General features: G+C 41.1%; 1 protein-coding gene across 1 annotated transcript in view; it reads left to right on the plus strand.

Annotated features, from left to right (window-relative positions):
- TRPM3 (transient receptor potential cation channel, subfamily M, member 3) overlaps positions 1–20,699 on the plus strand; it is a gene marked incomplete at its 5' end in the record, with an annotated part of 125,436 nt that overhangs the window by 49,679 nt on the left and 55,058 nt on the right. The window contains 6 exons of the mRNA XM_015420511.1: positions 5,843–5,878; positions 6,037–6,177; positions 7,339–7,368; positions 9,586–9,875; positions 11,049–11,277; positions 12,328–12,495. Of these exons, the coding sequence (XP_015275997.1) occupies positions 5,843–5,878; positions 6,037–6,177; positions 7,339–7,368; positions 9,586–9,875; positions 11,049–11,277; positions 12,328–12,495 (894 nt within the window). The remainder of the gene's footprint in view (positions 1–5,842; positions 5,879–6,036; positions 6,178–7,338; positions 7,369–9,585; positions 9,876–11,048; positions 11,278–12,327; positions 12,496–20,699) is intronic.

Here is a 20,699-nt window from a genome sequence, read left to right on the forward strand (position 1 = left end):
AAGTTACACCCTGCAGGACTATATGTATTGCATCAGTTAAAGGTATGATTAAGCACATTTTCTGTGTTCACAGACACCTACCCACTTTTCCACAAAGCATGCAAGGGTGCTAGTGATACCAATGAAAGGAAACTATCATAAATGTTATTTGTGAGTGAAATATAACACCATTGTTGCAATCATCAAATCTATGTGTTTTTACCCTGAAAGGGTCTACTTACGTGAATGTAATTTATTCTGTATAACTGACTGGATATTTCAGATAACACACACACCAATTCTTATTCTCTCCACTCAGACCTCAATCCAATGTGAGCAGCAGCACCAAATGCTGGCCTCACATAATGCAAGTGGACTTGCTGCTGCTTTTTAAAAGGGATGATGCACACTCCCAATCACTTTGAATAAAACTTTGTTGGTCTTAAAAGATGCCACTGGACTCAAACTTTGTACTCCTGTTCTGAGAAAGAGTACAACTTTCAGAGAAGTAATAAAAGGGATCTTAAAGGTTCAGGAGGCATTGCTGCACAGGGAGGAAGGGGCAGCCTAACCTTGCCAGCACTTGGCATTTCTTTTTTAATTTAGAGGACTTCTTGAGAGCTGGAAATAGGTGCCTCATATGGCCCTTCAAATTTAACTATATCCTTTATATGATGTATGCTGTTGGGGGCAAGTGTAGCAGATTACTCATTAGACCCCTTCAGTTTATGTAATAAATGGAAGGTGTCTGATATCAGTCTTCTCCAGTTAGCATGGAAGTCATATTTGACCTACCATGACTACTCTCTCCAGGATTTAATAATCTGGTCAGCGGGAATGAATTGGGAGCTTGTGGACAAACAGCGCCACCTAATGTTCATTACATTAAAATGTCCAGTTTCTTAATTTCCACCTTTCACAGGTATGGTTAGAAGATAATTTTCTGTTTGCTTGGCTTGGGTAGTCTCCATTTGTGAGTCCACAATGTCCACATTTAAAATTTAGCACCTTCAGTGCTGGCTTCTTGATTGCCATAATTTTACTCCCCAGTCGTAAACATGGTTATATAGAAAAAGTGTGTCAGTGGAAGCGGCTTCCAAATAAGCATGCTTATTGATTTCAAACTTTAGTGGAGGTGGTTGAAAAATTGTTGTTTAAAAGGATTTCTGAGGAAAATGCTACTGCTCTTGAATATTTTGTCATAAAGCTGAACAATCATTCTTTCAAATCTAGTCAAAACTTGAAAAAAATCAATACCACAGGGTTGTTATTTAAGGGGAGGAAATATGTACACTACCATGAGTTTCATGAAAGAAGAGCAACATAAAATGTAATAGGTTAATAAACAGATATGCCTGAATAGCTCTCAAAAGTATCAAAAATATGATGATGATGAAGAAGAAGAAGAAGAAGAAGAAGAAGAAGAAGAGATTGGATTTATACCCCGCCCTTCACTACCCAAAGGAGTCTTAGAGCGGCATACAAACTCTTCCCTTCCCCTCCCCACAACAGACACCCTGTGAGGTGGGTGGGGCTGAGAGAACTGTGACAGAGTCACTGCTTCCTGGGTCCTCTGCGTAGCCCTTCTGACCTCTTAGAGGGTGGCACACCTTGATGTCCCACCCACAGCACTCTGAGTGTGGGGAACCTTTCTTGAAGAGGCCTCCTGTTCCCCCTCTCCTTCTCCCTGCTGAGAGGGAGTGGGCCTCTTCTTCCTCCCACTGGTCGCCACTCTTTCTTCCAGCAGCAACATAGTTGGGTGCACCCTCTGCCTGCAGAGGACAGAGAAGGACTAGTGCTGGGGGTTTGCACCTCTCCAGACATAGGTATGGTACACCTGGCACTCTGCCACACAGGGTTCACTGGGGAGAGTGTGGAAATGTCTCCAAACTGTGGGCTGGAAATGGAACCCCTGGATTGGAGAAGGTGGGAGGCACAGCTGCTTTCTGGTGCTGGGCTGGAAGGGACCACAAAGGGAGCAGCAACAGTGAGGGCGATTTCTCACTAGAGCTGCCTCGCAGCACAGCGCCGTTTGCCCCAACACAAACATGTCAATTTCACACCAAGGCTGCAGGGCTGCATTTGACTCGGGGCTTCACCCGATTTCCTCCGCAGTTTCATGATCCTCAAAAACCAGGATTAACAACTATTTTGCCTCTGTGGACAGACCCAGGAACAGATTTATTTATTTATTTATTTGATTTGTATCCCGCCCTCCCAGAGGCTCAGGGCGGCTCACATGCGGCAAAGCCGAGATATAAATTACAATAAAACATATAGTAAAATACAACATTTAAAACCACAGGAAACTCCATCCTATAACACGGTGCTGTGCCGTGTTATAGGATCAGGGGAAGGAGGCTCTGAGACCCCTGGTGATGCCCTGCTTGGGCTGGGCTCCAGTGCACTAGCAGGATAGGTTTAGTGTCCAGGGACCAGGGGCCTGTAGTATGCAGGGGGGAGGACTTCTTCCCCCCATGATGAGCACCCTTTGCACCCACTTTCACCTTAATGGAACACAGAAGTGTTGACACTCAGGAGGGATGGGAGGGTATAAATGTGGGAGACTTGGGGGGGCATAACTGGGACCCCAGAAATGTAATTGGCCCCCAGCTTGGAGAGATTGTAGAGGAGCAGATGGCAGGGTGAGGGTTCCTGTGCATCTGGGGTGTGGTGCATCTGGGGTGTATAGCTTACAGGGGGGTCCATTCTGTACACTTTTGAACCTGTGCCTGATATTTCCACCAGAAACACTTTCCTTCTTTGGGGGGCCATAACTTGGATCCCTAAGTCCAATCTGCACATAACTTGGGGGAGCATCAGGGGGAGGTCCCCTGTGAGTTTGATGCCTCTAGCTTACACAGGGTCTGTTATATATACTCCTGAACCTGTGCCTGTCATTTCCCCAGAAAGCACTTTCCTGGGGGCATCTTCTTGGGGGGGGGATAACTGAGACCCTGTAAATCCAATACTCACCAAACTTGGAGGGCAGGTAGAGGAGTGTTAGCTGGAGATCCCCCTGTGAGTTTGGTGTGTCTAGCATGCCGGGGGGGGGACATTCTACCTTTCATGAGCCTCACAAACTGAACCGGTTCATTGGGTGCCTAAAAGTTTGTGACAGTTCATGGTTTGCAAACCAGGCATGCCACGAACCACAAACTGAACCGAATCACCTTTCTTTGTGTGCCCATCCCTAGTAATAGCTAGATCACTATAACATTATAATGTTACAGTAATGTGTTGTACTAATGTGGCAGTTACTCTGAATACCTAGCTTTCGTTTTTGAATATATATATTTATTATAAATTTACAAAATTACTTTCAACATAGAGACTCACAAATAATGAGTACAATTAATGATGCATAATTCCTACTTTTTAAAATTCATCCTTCTGTATGGTTATCAGTATTATATCAGCTGACCCAGTTTCCAAGTTTATGTTCAAATACTACACCAAATTTGGTACTAACATTTTTGCAAATTCCAAGGGATACTTCAAGGGGTGTGCAAAGGGAAAAAAATGGGGGGTTTTCTAAAAATTTGGGTATAAAAGAGCTGAATTTATTCAGCATTCCTGAATATTTCCAAATACCAGTATCGACACTGTATTTGGATTCAGGAAATATGCACTGAATATATTCAGCTCTATTATACCCTATGGGGCCATTATACTCAATGGCAAATCTCCTAGGGTATAATCAGTGGGCTGGGGAGAGGGGAGTTGAGGTAGAGGCACAAATTTGCAGTGTAGCTGCTGGGGATTCTTCCCAAAAGAATCCCCAATTTTCAAAAAGATTAGAACAGGGGATCCAATTCTATGGGCACCCAAAGTGGTGCCTCCCCCAGACCACTGAAAATACCCAAAGAGATTTGCCATTGGCTATAATGGTCCCATATGGTATAATGGAGCCAAATAAATCTCAATGGTATTCGGGATCTCTATTTGGCTACTGAATAGATGCTCTGATTTCATATTTGGCTTGATAAATACCCAAAAAATGCCGAAAAGGCATTATTTGGGTATTTATTCAACTCGGTAAATACCAAATGCACACCCCTAGATACTTCTTGTTCCAAAAATCAATAAAAAGTGTCCATTGCTATGCACATTTCCTTCTGATACCTTGCTTTAACACTGAAATTTTATCCATAATCATTTTGAACCACGTTTTCCGCAGCTGTTTCTCGAAGTCTGGCAACATACACTGTTTCCAGCTCCTGGCAATTAACATGCTAACCACTATCAATAAATATGACTAGATACCATAAACTCGTACTAACTGTTCCATACTGTAGCCCAAGAACCACATCAGTGATGAAAGACATATATTTTCCCTATGATATCTTTTAACCCTTTCCTTATTATGTTCTAATAATTTTTATGACATTGTATTCACACCAAAGGGAGCTGCGGTGGCTCAAGTGGTTAAGATGCTGAACTGCAGGCTGTGGAAGGTCGGTAGTTCAGCAGTTCGAGACCCGAGTGTGCCACAAAACGGAGTGAGCTCCCGTCTCTGGACCCAACCTAGCAGTTCGAAAGCAAGAAATTGCAAGTAGATAAATAGGTACCACTTTGGTGGGAAGGTAACAGCGTTCCGTGCACCTTGGTGTTTAATCATGCCGGTCACATGACCACGGAAACGTCTTCAGACAGTGCTGGCTCTTCGGCTTTGAAACGGAGATGAGCACCGCAACCCTAGAGTCGGACTCGACTGGCTTTCGAGCAAGGGAACCTTTACCTTTACCTTTATTCACACCAAATGTGAAACTTCCATTTAAAAAAAAATAAGCATCCCGCCCTTTTTGCTGCAGAGAGTTAAAGGGTTCAGCTTTCCCACTTTGTCTCTGCAAAGAGAAGAACAAGATGCTTAGTTTAAAATAAAGAAAATAAAGAGAATTTTACATGCAATTATAATTTTAAAATAATATAGCAACCTAGCTTTACTGATTTTTTTAAAAATCCCCCCAAAAGCAGCGGGAATATGGCAGCCACTTGGCTGAGGCAAGGAAAGAGCTGGAAAAATGGCTGTGCAGTTTGCAGCATCATTGAGAGGTGCATGGAAAATTGTTTCCATGTGAAAGCATCCTTAAGTTAACAGTTGTTTAAAGGAGAGCAAATCGCCTTCCATGAAAATTCTCACAAGACAATCATATCTAGAAAAAAATCACTAGACTGATGTATTTGTCTCTAAAACTCAAATTACAAAAACAACGAATAGGCTAAGTCACAGAACCATGCATTATTTGTCACCATTTTCTGAATATATAACTTTTCTAGACACAACTACACAGCAAAGAAAATCACACACATACACAGGCCTTACACTGAAAGGCACATTTTGAAAGATTTTTTTCCTTTCACTTTCAGTTGCATGAATACTTGGTTTGCTAGTAGTGGGAATGAGGGCTGTCTTTGCAAGAAGTAAAAGTGACAGCTATGTTTAGGGGGAAATAGGCAGGAGCATTGTGGATCCTGATTCTGCAGTCTGCCAAGGATTCTAGATTGGATTTACGAGAGGGGAAAGCCTAAAATAATATGGTTAAAGTATCAAGAAGATATATGAATTCCTCATGGCTCTGAATCAGTTCTGTGGAATACAATCATAATGGTGAAAGAAGCAGAGATATATATTCAGCACTGTGGTAGACAGTCCACGAAATACTCCTCAAAGATGAGAACCCAGCAAGAGTGTTCTGGAAAATGCTTTACCTTCATGCCTTTGTTGTTGTTGTTGTTCTGCAGTGGTGTCTCCTGTTTTCCTTTTCAGAAGAGCCTGAGTCCTGTGTTCTGAAATTTATTATCTTCTGTTACTGCTACCTTTTACTGCATCTTCTTATTTAATTTATGTCTTCTTTCCAAGCGTGAATATCCAGGTTTCGGTTGGATCTATTTTAAGGTGAATTAATTAACCAGCATAATAATACTATCTTTTTTTCTTAATTTGTTTATTTAATTTTTTTAAAACTCTCATAGTTATAGAAAAATCTGTGGAACATACAAAATAATCAGCTTTTTCCCCACTCCTTGTCTGTTTTTCTTCCAATGAAATTATAGGGAAACCTACCTCCAGACTATAGGATAAGTCTGATTGATATTGGCCTGGTGATTGAATACCTGATGGGAGGAGCTTATCGCTGTAATTATACTCGAAAACGATTCCGAACCCTCTATCACAACTTGTTTGGCCCCAAGAGAGTAAGAATTGTTGGGGGTGGTTAACATTTTCATAGAGGCACAGAGTTAAGGGGGTGGGATAAAGAGGTACATTAGCCATGTGAACTGCAAGACAAGATAAATGTTGACTGAACTATGTTTTTTCACGTATAAATGGGGTTGTGACTAAGTATTATAATCTAATATACATTCTACAAACTCCAGTTCAACCCAGGACTGAAATACATGCACATCCTAATTCCATCCACATATATGTACTTCCTAAGAAAGAGAGGGCCATGAGCTATGAGAAATTAAGGATGACACACAGGGAGCCAATTCCCCCAGTAAAGAATTATGAGAAGAGCTGATGATATTCATGTTGTGCAGTTTCCTTTGCTGGGAAAACAATGAACTACACTGCATTCATCATGAGCTTTTCTGTAGTTGTAGTTCCCCACTTTATTATTTTGCTATTTTGAGTCAATATTGATATAACAAGTCATGAAACCATTTTATAGAAATGCACAAGCAGTGAAAAATAGGTTCTGGGGGGAAATGCCAGAGGCTTGTGACACATGCAAGAGACATAAGGTTGATTCCATACTTCCACAAGGAATCTTTCATGCCTTCCCCTTCTTTCTCCAGACCTTTGCATACAGATATCCTAACCCTGAAAAACCATTCCTGAAGTGTCTGTTCTTTTTTCTTTCTGAGAACACTATGGAATTCAGCATGGCAGCTTGTAGTGGGCAAAGACAATCCAGCACTACTGTACAAACGCTTTCTCACAAAAGCAGGTGGGGTGGAGTTTTCTGTCAGTTCCCCTTCCTATGAACTTCCCTGCCCTACATCCCCCATCAAAACTACATCAAAACTCAACTGTACTGAGAGCAAGGCCCCTTCCTATGAACTTTCCTGCCCTACATCCCCCATTATCTAACCTAACATCAAAACTCAACTGTACTGAGAGCAAGACAGTCCTTTAGACCCAATGACACCTACTACATTTGACTTGATGTGCTATTACAGTTCAGCATAAATTAACAAAACCTTGTGGTCTTCTAATATCTGTACTGGACTCTGATAACCAGAACAGTGTGTATAGACAAATATATGGAAGGAGGTTTTATTGTTCTTGTTAGTCTCTCTGCTTTAATGAACACACTATAAATCATTGCTCTTTTCTTTTTCTGTCTACAGCCCAAAGCCCTGAAACTCCTGGGAATGGAGGTAACTGGCATGTAATCAATGTTGATGACTTTTTTTCCCTTTTCATTATCAGAACCAAGCATATTCATTGCCACCGCAGATAGTAATTTATGATGTGGTTACTAAACTGATGAGATTGTACAAAAGAAAAGTGAATTCCTCATGACTAGTACTGTGAATCAGTTGTGGCATGTGATGGTAAGGAAGATATGCACTGACAGTACTGTGCAGTTGCTGAAGGCAATAGGGGCATTATATGGGGGAGGAGCTCTGACTTAGTGGTAGAGTATCTGCTTGGCATGCAGAAGATTCCAGGTTCAGTCTCAGAATCTCCAGCTGAAAGGATCAGATAGTCAGTGATTTGAAAGACTTCTACCTGGGACCCTGGAGAGCTGCCGCCAGTTTGAGTCGACAGTACTGACCCGGATGGACCAGTGGTCTGATGTAAAGCAGTTTCATGTGTTCATTATATACACGAAGACAGTATCTAAGGGGCAGCCCATGGCTAGGTAAAAGTACTTTTAGAAGCATTCCTTTCCAGCAGCCTGTGGGAGATGCAATCTGCTCTCCCACCCACAAGGCATGACTGCTGTTCAAAGCTGTTAACAGATTAACAGCCCTATGTCTGCACAGTCCTTGAGGGTTTGCAACTCAGTTCCACAGTTCCACAAATTAGTTTCCTCTTAATACATCATGAATATAACCTTTATATGCCTAGTTTTCAAGCAAAATATTTCCAAGTATTTGCAACTTGCATCAAGGCTTTGAACATGGTCAGCAAGGCATTCATAACAGAATGCATCTGCACAGGGAAACTAGAGATAATGTAGATAACCCATTTGCAACATGGTATGCAATATATAGATAGATAGATAGATAGATAGATAGATAGATAGATAGATAGATAGATAGATAGATAGATAGATAGATAGATAGATATAGATATAGATAGGATCACAAAAAAAGGGAAGGGGGAAATAAGAGAGATGCTCAGTACTATTGTTAAGAACTTACCAGTAAAAACTTGGAAAATGACAAAGAGACAAAATCACATGCATTGATGACAGTTTTGCAAAATGTGGTATACTGTGACTTGAGCTCTGGTGGCATATTTACTAAAAATTCCAATAGTTTCCACCACAGATTTCAGCACTATGCAGGCAGAAACTTGGAATGCCATCTACCAGAACAGTGCTGTAGCCTTGTCAATCTTAAGGAGCCCACTTCCAGTTCCCCCTGTTGCCCCTTTGCCTCTTAGCATGCCCCTAGGTAATGCCACCCACCCCAGAGGGTAGTACCACCCACTTTTGGAACCAATGGTATATACTGTTAATGCTGTGTCTTAAGGAGCCCACTTCCAGTGCCCTCTGTTGCCCCTTTGCCTCTTAGCATACCCCTAGGTAATGCCACCACCACCACCCCAGAGGGTAGTACCACCCACTTTGGGAACCAATGGTATATACTGTTAATGCTGTGTGGAGTCTAGGTTGAGACAGTGGCATTGGAGGAAAAGATGTTCAATCATTTCCCTCGTGTTATTTTTCCCAATCTAAAACATCCCTTCCAAAAGCTGCCCCCCCCCCTTCCATTTACCTCCTGGAGAAATACATCTTGGCTTCCTAAAGGAACTTGTATGTTCCATTGTGGAGCAAATAGATACTTGGAGTTAATTTAGCTTGGGATAAGTTAAGCATCCCATTGTCTAGGCCTTCCTGACCCTGCTGCTTCAAGAAAAGTGGAATATGTAGGGCTGCCAGGTCCCCCGGGGTATCATAGAGTTTTCAAGCTGAATGCTAGAGCATCCACCGGTGGCACGCCTAGTGTGTTGACATCACTTCCGGGTAATGTCATTGCAGGACACATGCGCACATGCGTATATGTCCCAGACCAGGACCAACCCCCCCCCACCACCAAAAAATTAAGGGACCTGGAAACCCTAGGAATATGTGATCCAATGAAGGCTTGTCCCTAATTTTGTACATAGGCTTGGGGGAGGACAGGCACAAGACTGTAGATATCCTTATGGGAAAACATGAATACTGGATGAGTAACTGATTAAAGCAAACTAAAGAAAGCAAGCCGGTAAGGAATATTTGTGTCACATGTGGCTGTAGCAAGGGAGCTATTTTCAAAAAGTGAGAAAGGAAAACTATAAATAACATAAATAAATAACATAAAAATACAGCATAAAGTGATTGACGTTGTTTTGCTCTGTTGGTTTTTTCCTATGTTTAACAGGATGATGTTCCCATACGGAGGGGAAGAAAGACAACTAAAAAACGAGAGGAGGAAGTGGATATTGACTTAGATGACCCTGAAATTAACCATTTCCCTTTCCCTTTCCATGAGTTGATGGTGTGGGCTGTTCTTATGAAGCGGCAAAAGATGGCCCTCTTCTTCTGGCAACATGGAGAGGAAGCCATGGCTAAGGCTTTAGTAGCATGCAAGCTCTGCAAAGCCATGGCCCATGAAGCATCAGAGAATGATATGGTAGATGATATATCTCAAGAACTGAACCACAACTCCAGGTTGAGTAATTAGTTTAGTGTTTAGTATCTACTGTAGTATTTATTAGCATTTAGTATTTATTCCCATTGAAATTTATTAAAATTATGCCACTTCTACTGAAGTCTGTGCTGATACAAAGACCATACCAGGAAGTCTTATCATGCTCCCAAGTATTCAGACCTTGTATTTGCACTCATAGCCCAATTATGTCCTGTAATGATGAGGTGGACATCAACAATAGTTTCTGTGTACCTTTGGTGTTACAACGTATTGGGCAGAAGGCAACCTTGGTTGACTTTAAAGGTTATATAATAGCATATATAAGGGAGATGACAGTGTCTCAGGTATGTAGGACCCAGACCATCTAAGGCTTTAATGGTCAAATTCAGCACCTAAATTATGCCTGTAAGATAATGGGTAGACAGTGCAGATACCACATGACTCATATATTGCACTCTCAGCAACTCAAACCTATTAAGATGAAGATTGTTGCATGGTGTACCACTTAGGGCTGCCCAGCATAGCACCTTACAATAGTAAAACCTGGAAGTTAAGAAGATATGGATGCTGGTTTCTAGATGAGCTTTGACCGGACAGAAAGCCTGCTGAAAGATGGAGGGAGTAAAAGAAACTCCTGGGCATAACCTCCTGCATCTGGGATTCCAGATTTACTTGTGGTCACTAGGAAGCCACGGAACTGATGTTAACAGAGAAGCACACATAGACATGCAAACACCCTGTCCCATATATAACAAGTTCTGCCTGTTGTCATTACCTGCATCTTATGCTGTAACAACCTCAATGAGTTCATCTGCTATCAGTCCCTCAGGAGTGTTTCTTGATAAACTTTAAATAAATACCAAGTGCATAGAACTTCAAGTTGAATGAAAAGGACCTAGTAAAAAATTCCCTTAGAAATTTGTTTTTATTACAAATACATAAGGAACAGGTGAACATTCGGGTAAGTGGCAGAGAGAAGAAAGAAAATGAAAGGGATCTTCAGGTTCTTAGAAATTATGAATTAAGAAACTCAGCTAGGTATCTAACCCAAAACACCAACATTTCAAGTGAGTGTCAGTATCTCAGCCAAGTCTACTGAAGTGTGACATAGCCCTTCCAACAGAAGCCGTTACCCAAAGTTTACATTCCACGGAACAGATTGTACAAGCTAACAAAAACGCCCTGTGTTGCAGGGACTTTGGCCAGCTGGCAGTGGAGCTGCTGGACCAATCCTACAAGCAGGATGAGCAGCTGGCAATGAAACTACTGACCTATGAGCTGAAGAACTGGAGCAACGCCACGTGCCTGCAACTCGCGGTGGCAGCAAAACATCGAGATTTCATTGCCCACACTTGTAGCCAAATGCTGCTCACAGACATGTGGATGGGCAGGCTTCGGATGCGTAAAAATTCAAGCCTAAAGGTCAGGACTGCTTTAAAACAGAGTTGTTCCGCCGGGCCTATGGTTGAGGGCAGTACTGGGCAGCTAGTTTCTGGCCTCCTCCTTTCCCCTCCCCCCTTGCTCCCCCCCTCCCTTCTGCTTATTGCTCCCTGGTGAGTTTTTATATAGAAGTTGTTTTATTGATTTTATATTTATGGACTGCTTAACTGTATATTGTATTTTATTTTATTTTTTAAAAAATGTATTAAGTTTTAAGGATACATAGGGATGGGAAAGGGAAAATGGGAAGGGATTAAAGTAATAATTTTCTGCTTGTAACTTTGTCATTTCAAATTATACAGAGATAGACTGCAAGGTTTAAGAATTCACAAAAGCTTCTTAATATTATGATATTAGGAAGTTCATATCCTTATATTTCTCTCTTGTCCAATTATAAAATGGAGTCCATAATCCAACAAAGTCTTCTTCCATTTGCCCTTTGAACATTGAAGTCAATTTGTCCATTTCCGCACTTTCCATAATCTTTCCGATTGTATGTTGTATTTTAGAAGGTTTAAATTGTATATTCAAATTGTATATTTATTTGTTGTCACCCGCTCTGAGCCAGGTTCAGAGAGAGCAAGATATAAGTTTAAATAAATAAATAAAATATTATCTTGAAGCTCAGGGAAAAGATATACAGACTTCACCATAGGTGGTTTATCAATATAAAGCATTGGTGGTGCCTTATCCTGTTACTTGCAAAAAAAATAGTTTAAACTCTTAAAGGGAATACCATTATGAGGCAAAACAGATGATGCAGCAAGAGTGACCTGCCCATTCTAAAGATGTTGAGGAGGGTGCCAGGTCTTTAGGGAGCTCCATATGACCATTTACTGCTCCTGATGTCCCTCCCACATAATGGCTGAACATCATGGTTGCACTAGCCCCTACCTAATTGTTTTGATAACCACATGCACTGTCAGATGCCTGGATGACCTAGAGCATGTGCAATTTGAAACTAAATAAGCAACTGGCATAACCATAACCTGTTAATTGTGATGATTATTGTTATCATTATTATTGCTTTAGGTAATTCTAGGAATTCTACTTCCTCCTTCAATTCTCAGCTTGGAGTTCAAGAACAAAGATGACATGCCTTACATGTCTCAAGCCCAAGAATTCCAGCTTCAAGAGAAAGAGCCAGAGGAACCAGAAAAACCAGTTAAAGAAAAAGAAGAGGAGGACATGGAACTCACAGTAAGGGGGGGGGAGTTTGTCAAAGGTGGTCTACATATTCATGGTTCACTTGCTAATGCCATCTCTATATGTTAGGGTGTGTAATCCAAGCATTTTCCCAGGCATTTCCTACTGAATTTAATTTTAACTTTGCTTAAGTAGTAGTCCTGTAAACTCCACAATTGTGTGTACAGGATGTGTCTGTACAGTGAGGACCAGGATTATGCCCACTGACTCCACCAGTTCCTGTGTGCTGCTCTGGACCTACATGTTGGCACAGAGACCATACACATCCACACTACACACATAGGCTCCATTCATATGATTGGAAACACACCTACATATGTAACCTCAACACACAAGCACCATGCATACAGAGCTAGTGTTGAATAGGCTGTGCTCAGAATTCCCTAACTTGAACACACTGCTGTAAAGAGATCAGTTCTGTTTTTGCTTTGAGAAAACGTTACTGAAAACCCAAGCAGGGTTAGACCCTTCTAAGCTGGTTTATGGATTTACAAAGGTGTAAATTAGTTTAGGATTGCACTTCATACATTATTAAGATGAATAACAATACCTTGCTAAGGTGAGTCAGAAAGTTCACCATGGGTTACTCAGCAAGATGTATGAGTACACAACAATGCTGTATCATGCTATTAGAAGGAACACTGTTACTTAGTAACCAGGCATGTAAGATTTACAGAAGGAAGGATAGTTGAAGTATGCCCCCAAGCACAAGTATTATTGGGTATTATTACTGCAATACCTATGTAAAAACAACCCAAAATAATTCCACTCACTGAAGTGGCACTTACCTAAGATTTCCACCAATTTCCCCCTACCATCACAACTGTTCAGGCCATCCAAATTGTTTCTCAGAGTCCACTGAATGAAATTTCAGGGAGTACAATAGGCTGAAGTGGGAATTAGGAAAGTTCCAGCCTAACCCATTAAGATTAACTCCTGGGCTATCTGAAAGATTCTACAGCCATGTTTTTATATTGTCATGTACCCTTTTGATAGGTTCAGGTTTAACTCTCATAATAAAAAAAAGCATTTCTTTAAAAACCGATCTGTTAAATGTACTACTTCATTATAACAATAACAAGTCCACACTGTAAGCCAAAATTTCTTCAGTCTCTAATAGGATGCTAGTATTTCAGTCACATGGTTCCTTATATATATTTGTTAACCTGTCCCATCAGTAGGGCTCAGACATAATAACACTGCCAAATAAATTCAGGTGGGTAGTCACATTGGTCTGAAGCAGTAGAACAAAGTTTGAGACCAGTGGCACCTTTAAGACCAACAAAGTTTTATTCAAGTATGAGCTTTCGTGCACATGCACACTTCTTCAAATACATTGAAATGGAAGTTATCAGTCCATACATATAAGTAGAGAGTCAACAGCAAATTAGCATACAACATAATGAAGATGTTTTAACAGATGCGAGAACCAAACAGGGATAACAAGCTAAGTTTATACTGTCACCATTTTTTTGGATTTAATTCCAGGGAGAAACACAGTGAACCAGATAAATATGGACTGATAACTTCCATTTCAATATATCTGAGGAAGTGTGTGTGCACATAGAAGCTCATACCTTGACTAAAACTTTGTTGTTCTGAAAGGTGCCACTGGATTTAAACTTTGTTCTGCTGCCAAATAAATTAGGCTAAAGCAATAGAGGTTTCTCTTCTAAAGTTAATTTTTTTAAGTAAGTATGACCCCCCAAAAGGCCAGACCAAATATAAAATTCTTACTAGACTTTGGGAAACTGAGCAGGCTCAGACTTGTGCAAGTCTCCAGAATGTATTTGCAATTAAACTAAAGAAGATAGGGATATTTGAAATCCTGAAAGCATGTTAAACCTATAGTGGTTTTAGGGGAAAGTATTGAGACTCTTTCAATGGGGGTTTGCTAAAAGATGGCTAAAATTTGTCACATTTTATAATATTCTGGTTCTGAGCTATAAAATGGAATCGATAATTTCGGCAGTCATTCCATCTTTATGAGTAAAGACTAGAGATTCTTGCGCTGACTAATATATATTATAGTTTGGCTATTTAGTGCCTCTAATAATTGTCATTTGCATACTTTCTTTGTTGATTACTTTGCCTGCCATTTTATTTGCTTTTTTTGTTGTTGTTAAAACCCTGCACTGTAAACATACTCCTTGGCAAACACTTCAAGAAAGGGATGTGTCCATCGGAAGTCATTGTTTCACTAAATGCTCCTGTGAGACTTTGCAACACTGATTTTAAATGAGTATATTGTTCACAAAAGGAATAATCAAGCCACTTTGATCTTTAAAAATCCCCAAGCTGGTATAAGACTTCCCAAGCATTTTTATGTGATTGTAGCTATGGATTGGTCTCTCAGTGCCCATATTCTGTTGAGGAACAACAATTAAGTTTTGTTTGATTAAATTTTGTTAAAAACTAGGCTGTTTCCTACAGGGCACCAGCAAGAGCTGTCCCCAAGACCTTGCCTGCAGGCAAGCAGAAGGCTCTGCCTACAAGACCCAAAATTCAGGGAAGCAGAAGACCCTAGGCACAAGATCAACCTACAGGAACCCTATGCAGGCAAGACCCTGGACACTGGAAAAAGAGGCAAAGATCAGAAGCCAGCATAAGATTGACAGGTTGCTCTCCTCTGAAATGAGCTCAATCAGCTTTAACTGTTGTTAATTATTGCTGGCTTCTGACCAATAAATGAAGTGCTTATTCAGATCTAATAAGCACAGATTGTTTCATCGGTTCAAATGTAGTCACTAGTAATTGTCCTCTCTCTGTGATGCTCCCGGTTCTTTTTCTCCAGTACTGTGTCTCCCTGTAGTCTGTGAACTCCTTCCCTACTAACAATACAGAAGCACAGTGTGCTGAAATATATTGCCTTGTTTCTAGAGAAATAGTATAGTTTTGCACCTTACCTCCTCTCAATGGTTTGACAAGATCCTTTGCCATTTCCTCCCTCTGACTGACATTAATCTTGATGATGTACAGCACTTACACCTCTGAGGACCAGATTTTGTGATCAGATTTTGTTCAATCCACTGCAGAGGACTGAGTTGACCTTAATCAGGTTTGACTCTTCTGCTACTGCGAATCTAAGATTTTCTGACTCAAAAGGTGTAAATGCTAGACCATCTCAAGGCTAAAAATGAAATAAATGTTTGGTAAGAAAAAATTCTTGCACAAATTTTGCTGTTTTGTTTCGGCTTGATTCTTTCTACATGCAGTAGTAAACCAGGGACCTGTTCAGCATCCTCACTGGATTAGCAGCTGCACTGTTAAATATGTTTTTAAAAGACGGTGTTAGTGCAATGTAGATGGATGAGCCATCACTGTTATAGCATTAATTGCATCAATCAGAGGTGTTGTACAAGTGTCTCCAACCAGTACTGCACTGCTGGGGAGCTAGGTTTGGAACTAACGAATTACATGAGGTGCAACGATGCTCCAAGCCTTGCTCTACTTCAGTTTAAATAGAGAATTAGCATGGCAGAAGTTTAAGGGGCTGACAACATCTGAATTCAGAACAACCTAAAGACATTTCAGCAATTATGAGGCCATCTGTATCATGGCATGAGTTCACAGCTAAGATTTGATAGTAATTTTTATAACAGGATTGTATAAGGTTGTGTAGCAAAATGGACTCATTGAGCATTGGGATCTACAATGGTGCAAGCCATTCTGCAATTTTGCAACTAGTTATTATAAAAACAAGAAGCTGTGGTTCTTTAGGTGAAGTGATTGGATGAAGTACTATGATAGTATTACAGGATGCTCATAAATATTCTGGTTCCTGAAATCATTAAAAGAATAAACAATAAAACAGTCTAGTTTCTGAGAGAGATGTAGATGATAAATTTATTTGGAAACAAATCTTACATTCTAGGGAAAAGTTATGAGAGAGGAAGCTGCAGGAAGAGGAGACCCAGTGGCAAGGAAGGAACAGGAAATCCATAGACAGGCATCATGTCTAAAGAAAGGGAGCAGAGAAGGCTAATAAACCAGGTATATGAAGAGAAGTGCAGTAGTGGAGATAAAGACCTAATGAAAACAGCAGAAGATTTGACGAAAGATGAAGCCAATGAAAGGGAAGACAATACCAAGAGTTCCAACACATTAAAAGTATAAGAATGTAAATAATTCAAGAGAAGAGGGGACAGATAAGTGTCCTAAACATTCAAAGAAACTGACTACCTGACGGCTGTAGGACACAATAGCAGGACCTTTATGAAATAATCAATGGCGAAGGAATAGAGATGTGGTTTATTGCCATATCACATGTAGGCACATCTATGTTGATCAGGATCAGTATATTTCAACTTACCACAGGTCTAGAGACCCTAAACATTTCAAAAGCATGCAACTGAAAGTAATTTATGCATCCCTACATGATTCAGCCTGACTCAGGATGAATCATAATAAAGCTGTAGATTTTTTAAAAAATCAAAATCCACCTACATATATATCAGCCTTCTAGCAAATTATCTCTTCTTTCCATGCCTTCTACCTTCTCACACTGAGAACAGCTTGTCAGCTCTTTGCAAACTGTTTGCTGTCTTTGGCTCTTGCTGCAGTATTGTGAATAATGAGATTTTTCAGAATCTCATACCAACATGAACATCCATGGTCCTGAACGTCCACCCAGTCTTCTCATTTGGAGAGTGGGTAGGTATTGCTGCTCAGTGGTCCAGGGTTATTTCAGTGAAATTATAGCATAATAGAACCTTCTCGACAAGAAAGAAATAAAGCCATTATCATCAAAAAGGCCAGAGGCACATATTTAACCACTATTCAAAAGAATGCGGCTGTTATAGCAGTTTTCATTAATTTACCCTAACTTAAAAAGAAAAATTAAACTCCAGCAATTACATTTCAATTATTATTTTGAGTTCTGTTTCCACACACAAAACCCAAAAAATTATAACTAAGCTATTTGTAAGAGAAAAAAGGGAAAGCACCATCTTTTAAAAACTCCATCTTTGCTTCTCATCCAAATCATACTACTTGCCTTCTATTCCAGACCTTTAAAGTAATAAAATAGGTTTTCTCTCCTTCCATAAGTATGCCGTTCCAATTCTTGCAGCTAACAATAACTAATGAATTACATTCTGATTAGTTTTACCTTGTGAAAGGTCAGGTCGTCTTGTCTCCTCTTGGGAAATATGAATTTATAAAAGGAGAACTTGAAGTCTGTCTTTAAATAATATCTTCTTTCAAACACAATTCTGCTAACTTGGGAACACATGAAACTACACAAGCGAAAAAACCCTAAGAAGCCTTGCAGTATTATATCATTCTAAGTGGCCATTTGTCCTTAAAATATACTACAAATGACCATTTTCTGTGCTACCATAGAATGCTATGTGGGCACATATTCCATACCATCCCCATCTATACACTGAAATATATAAGTAAATGGAAATAAAATGGTAAGTGGTAAGTAAATATGCTTATAAGGCTACAGTCTAACTCAGAGATCCCTAAATAAGCATCTGCCAATAGGTTTCTTGGCACCCATTTGCTTCTTCCCCGAAACAAACATCCAGTCCTGGCTTTCCCCCACCTCATTAGAACAGGAGATGCTTCTGATGAATCCAGGAGGCATTGCCTTTGTGTCCCCATTCACAAACAGGTGCCTCCCTCATAGGGAGGATGCTTCCCAATGTTTTGTGATTGAGCCCAACACCCCCTGGCTGCCATTTTGTGATTGGTCCTGGCTGCCATGGCAACTATTTTACAGTGGCTCAGTCCTTGTTCCTGAAATTCCAGAAGTGCCCATACATGCTCAACAAGATTGGGGACCATAGATCTAAATATTCAACCTATGCTCCCAGGCAACCCACTGGGTTTTTACTCACCATCCTCAAAACCAGAAGAGCTATCTGGATTAAATAGATGCACAGCTGGTTGAGAAGGCCCTATAAAAGCTAAGTAGCTTTACAGCCTAAATCAGATGTCTTGTATACCGAAAGTGCCTTCTAATCTCTTGTTAAAGAAGTCTTCAACGTTAGGGTGTCTTAGGTTAGTATAACCAAGATATATGCCTAAATTTGGGTGGGAGGGATTGGTAATTATTCATGAATTCTGTAGCACTATTTTGCCATCTCCTATATGACAGATATACGGAACTCAGCCTAAGGTCCAAACTATCTCTCCTTATATATAACTGTAAAGTAGGGTGGCACTTTCTGAACATTTCACACGCTCCTAAATAAGTTGGCTCCGTGATGTGTCACTCAGAAGCTGTCCCTATCCACTGGCTGCGTTGTCTGAGTCCTGCCTCCAACATTCTAAAAAGTTTGCTGTTCCTCTCCCCCCCGCCCCCAATAGCCAGTCGGTGTCAGACTCGGGTTCGCCTTTTGCAATGCTATCTACACCTGTAGTGTTAATAACCTGCTTCAATGTAACCGCACCCCATCCCTCTTCCCCCTTGCCTTCTCCCAGCTGCAACAGATGTATCTAGCCATCTGCTTATCGCTCACCCTCGCTGACATTCCTGAAAGTGGGAGTGAATGTCTGTAGTTTAGGGAGGCAATGCAGTAACCACTTTCTCAAGAAGTACATCAGGAGTGTTCTCATGGGAATGTCCTTGAAGATGGTAAGACTTTGAATGGCTAGTTGAACCATTGTATCTGTCTAGGTTCTTAGGATTGCTTACACTTATGATTGCATGACGTATGACTGGAATGTGGGTTTTAGTTGTACACTACGTCCCCGCTTTTGCCCCTAATTTCTGACAAAGAGTTCAGCTACTCAGCATCTCAAATCTCTGCAATAAACTTTCTCTCAAGAAAGCCTGTGTGGAGAGTGAATTGACTGGGACCCTGACAGTCGGAACACAGAGATCCTCTGCATATGCAGCCTGATTGGCCTTTGCCTCTAACATTCTAAACGGTTTGCTGTTGCTGTTGGGAGTCATTGAATGTGTCCTGAGGTAAAATACATATCCCAATCTTCCCTTAAATGGTCGCTGGAGTTGCCAATCTCCTGGAGATCTCCCAGAAATCACTGAGACAATGGCTGCTTTGGACAGTGGACTCCATAATTATACTTTGCTGAAGTCCCTCCCTACCCCAAACCCTGTCCTCCCCAGGCTCTACCCCTCAAATCTACAGGTATTTCCCAACCCAGAGTTGGAAACCGTGTAATTGGCTATGGAACCACTTTCCAGATCCTTGGAACCCAGAAAACATGGCATAGGAGGAGGTGCTTTCTACCTTAGCTGCCACTGCATAGCCCCAAATTAACATAAGCCAACCTCCTAGAGATCTCCAGCTATTACAATGATGTCCAGATGACCAAGATCAGTTCTCCTGGAGAAAATGGCTGCTTTGGGCAGTGGACTCTATGGCATTATACCCTACTGAGGTCCCTCCCCACCCCTTCCCTCCCCAGGCTCTACCCCTCAAATCTACAGGTATTTCCCAAACCAGAGTTGGCAACCCTGTAACTGGCTATAGAACCTCTTTCCAGACCCTTGGAACCCAGAAGACTTGGCATAGGAGGAGGTGGTTTTCTACCTTAGCTGCCACTGCATAACCCCAAATCAACATAAGTCGGGGGTGGAGGGTACCATACTGGTTACCATGAGGCTGTCCTCCCATACTACCCACTTGGGACAGCAAAATGACTTAAGACAGCCCTGCCTTATAGCTAAGCAGAAAGAAGTAAACATGGCTTGCCTCCCACTATTTTCCCCTTCCCTCTGCCACCCCACCAGCCACAGTCGGGACACTCACCTGGAGCTTCCTTCTAGAGCTCATTGTATTTCTTCCCACAACGGGCCTTACTCCTAGTACAAACATATATCTCCCTAATGTATAAAGCCATAGTCGGCTCCAACTTTCCAAATGCACACCTTTAGTGTTTGGCCACAAGAACTGTCAGTCAGAAGACGCTGGCTGGGTTGACTGGCTGCTTTGTGCAGTCCCGCCCAGCGTTTCAAGGTCTTTTGCATATGGAAGCTGATTGGACTTCACTCCATTCCACACCTCAAACTCCCCCCCCCAAAAGGCAGTTGGAATTGTCAGTTGCATATGGAACCTACTGTATTCTGAGGTAAAATATGTCCTCACTCACAACACATCACTTCCCCTTCAAAAGAAACAAACCCAATAACACAATCATGCCACATCACAAAGAAGACAGATCGCACCACAAGCGGAATACCACAAAGCAAAAAAAAAAGATAGGAAAAGGTGCCAGCAGTC

The sequence above is a fragment of the Gekko japonicus genome, unplaced genomic scaffold (genome assembly GCF_001447785.1).
Source record: "Gekko japonicus isolate JY-2015 unplaced genomic scaffold, Gekko_japonicus_V1.1 scaffold576, whole genome shotgun sequence".
NCBI classification, from domain to species: Eukaryota; Metazoa; Chordata; class Lepidosauria; order Squamata; family Gekkonidae; genus Gekko; species Gekko japonicus.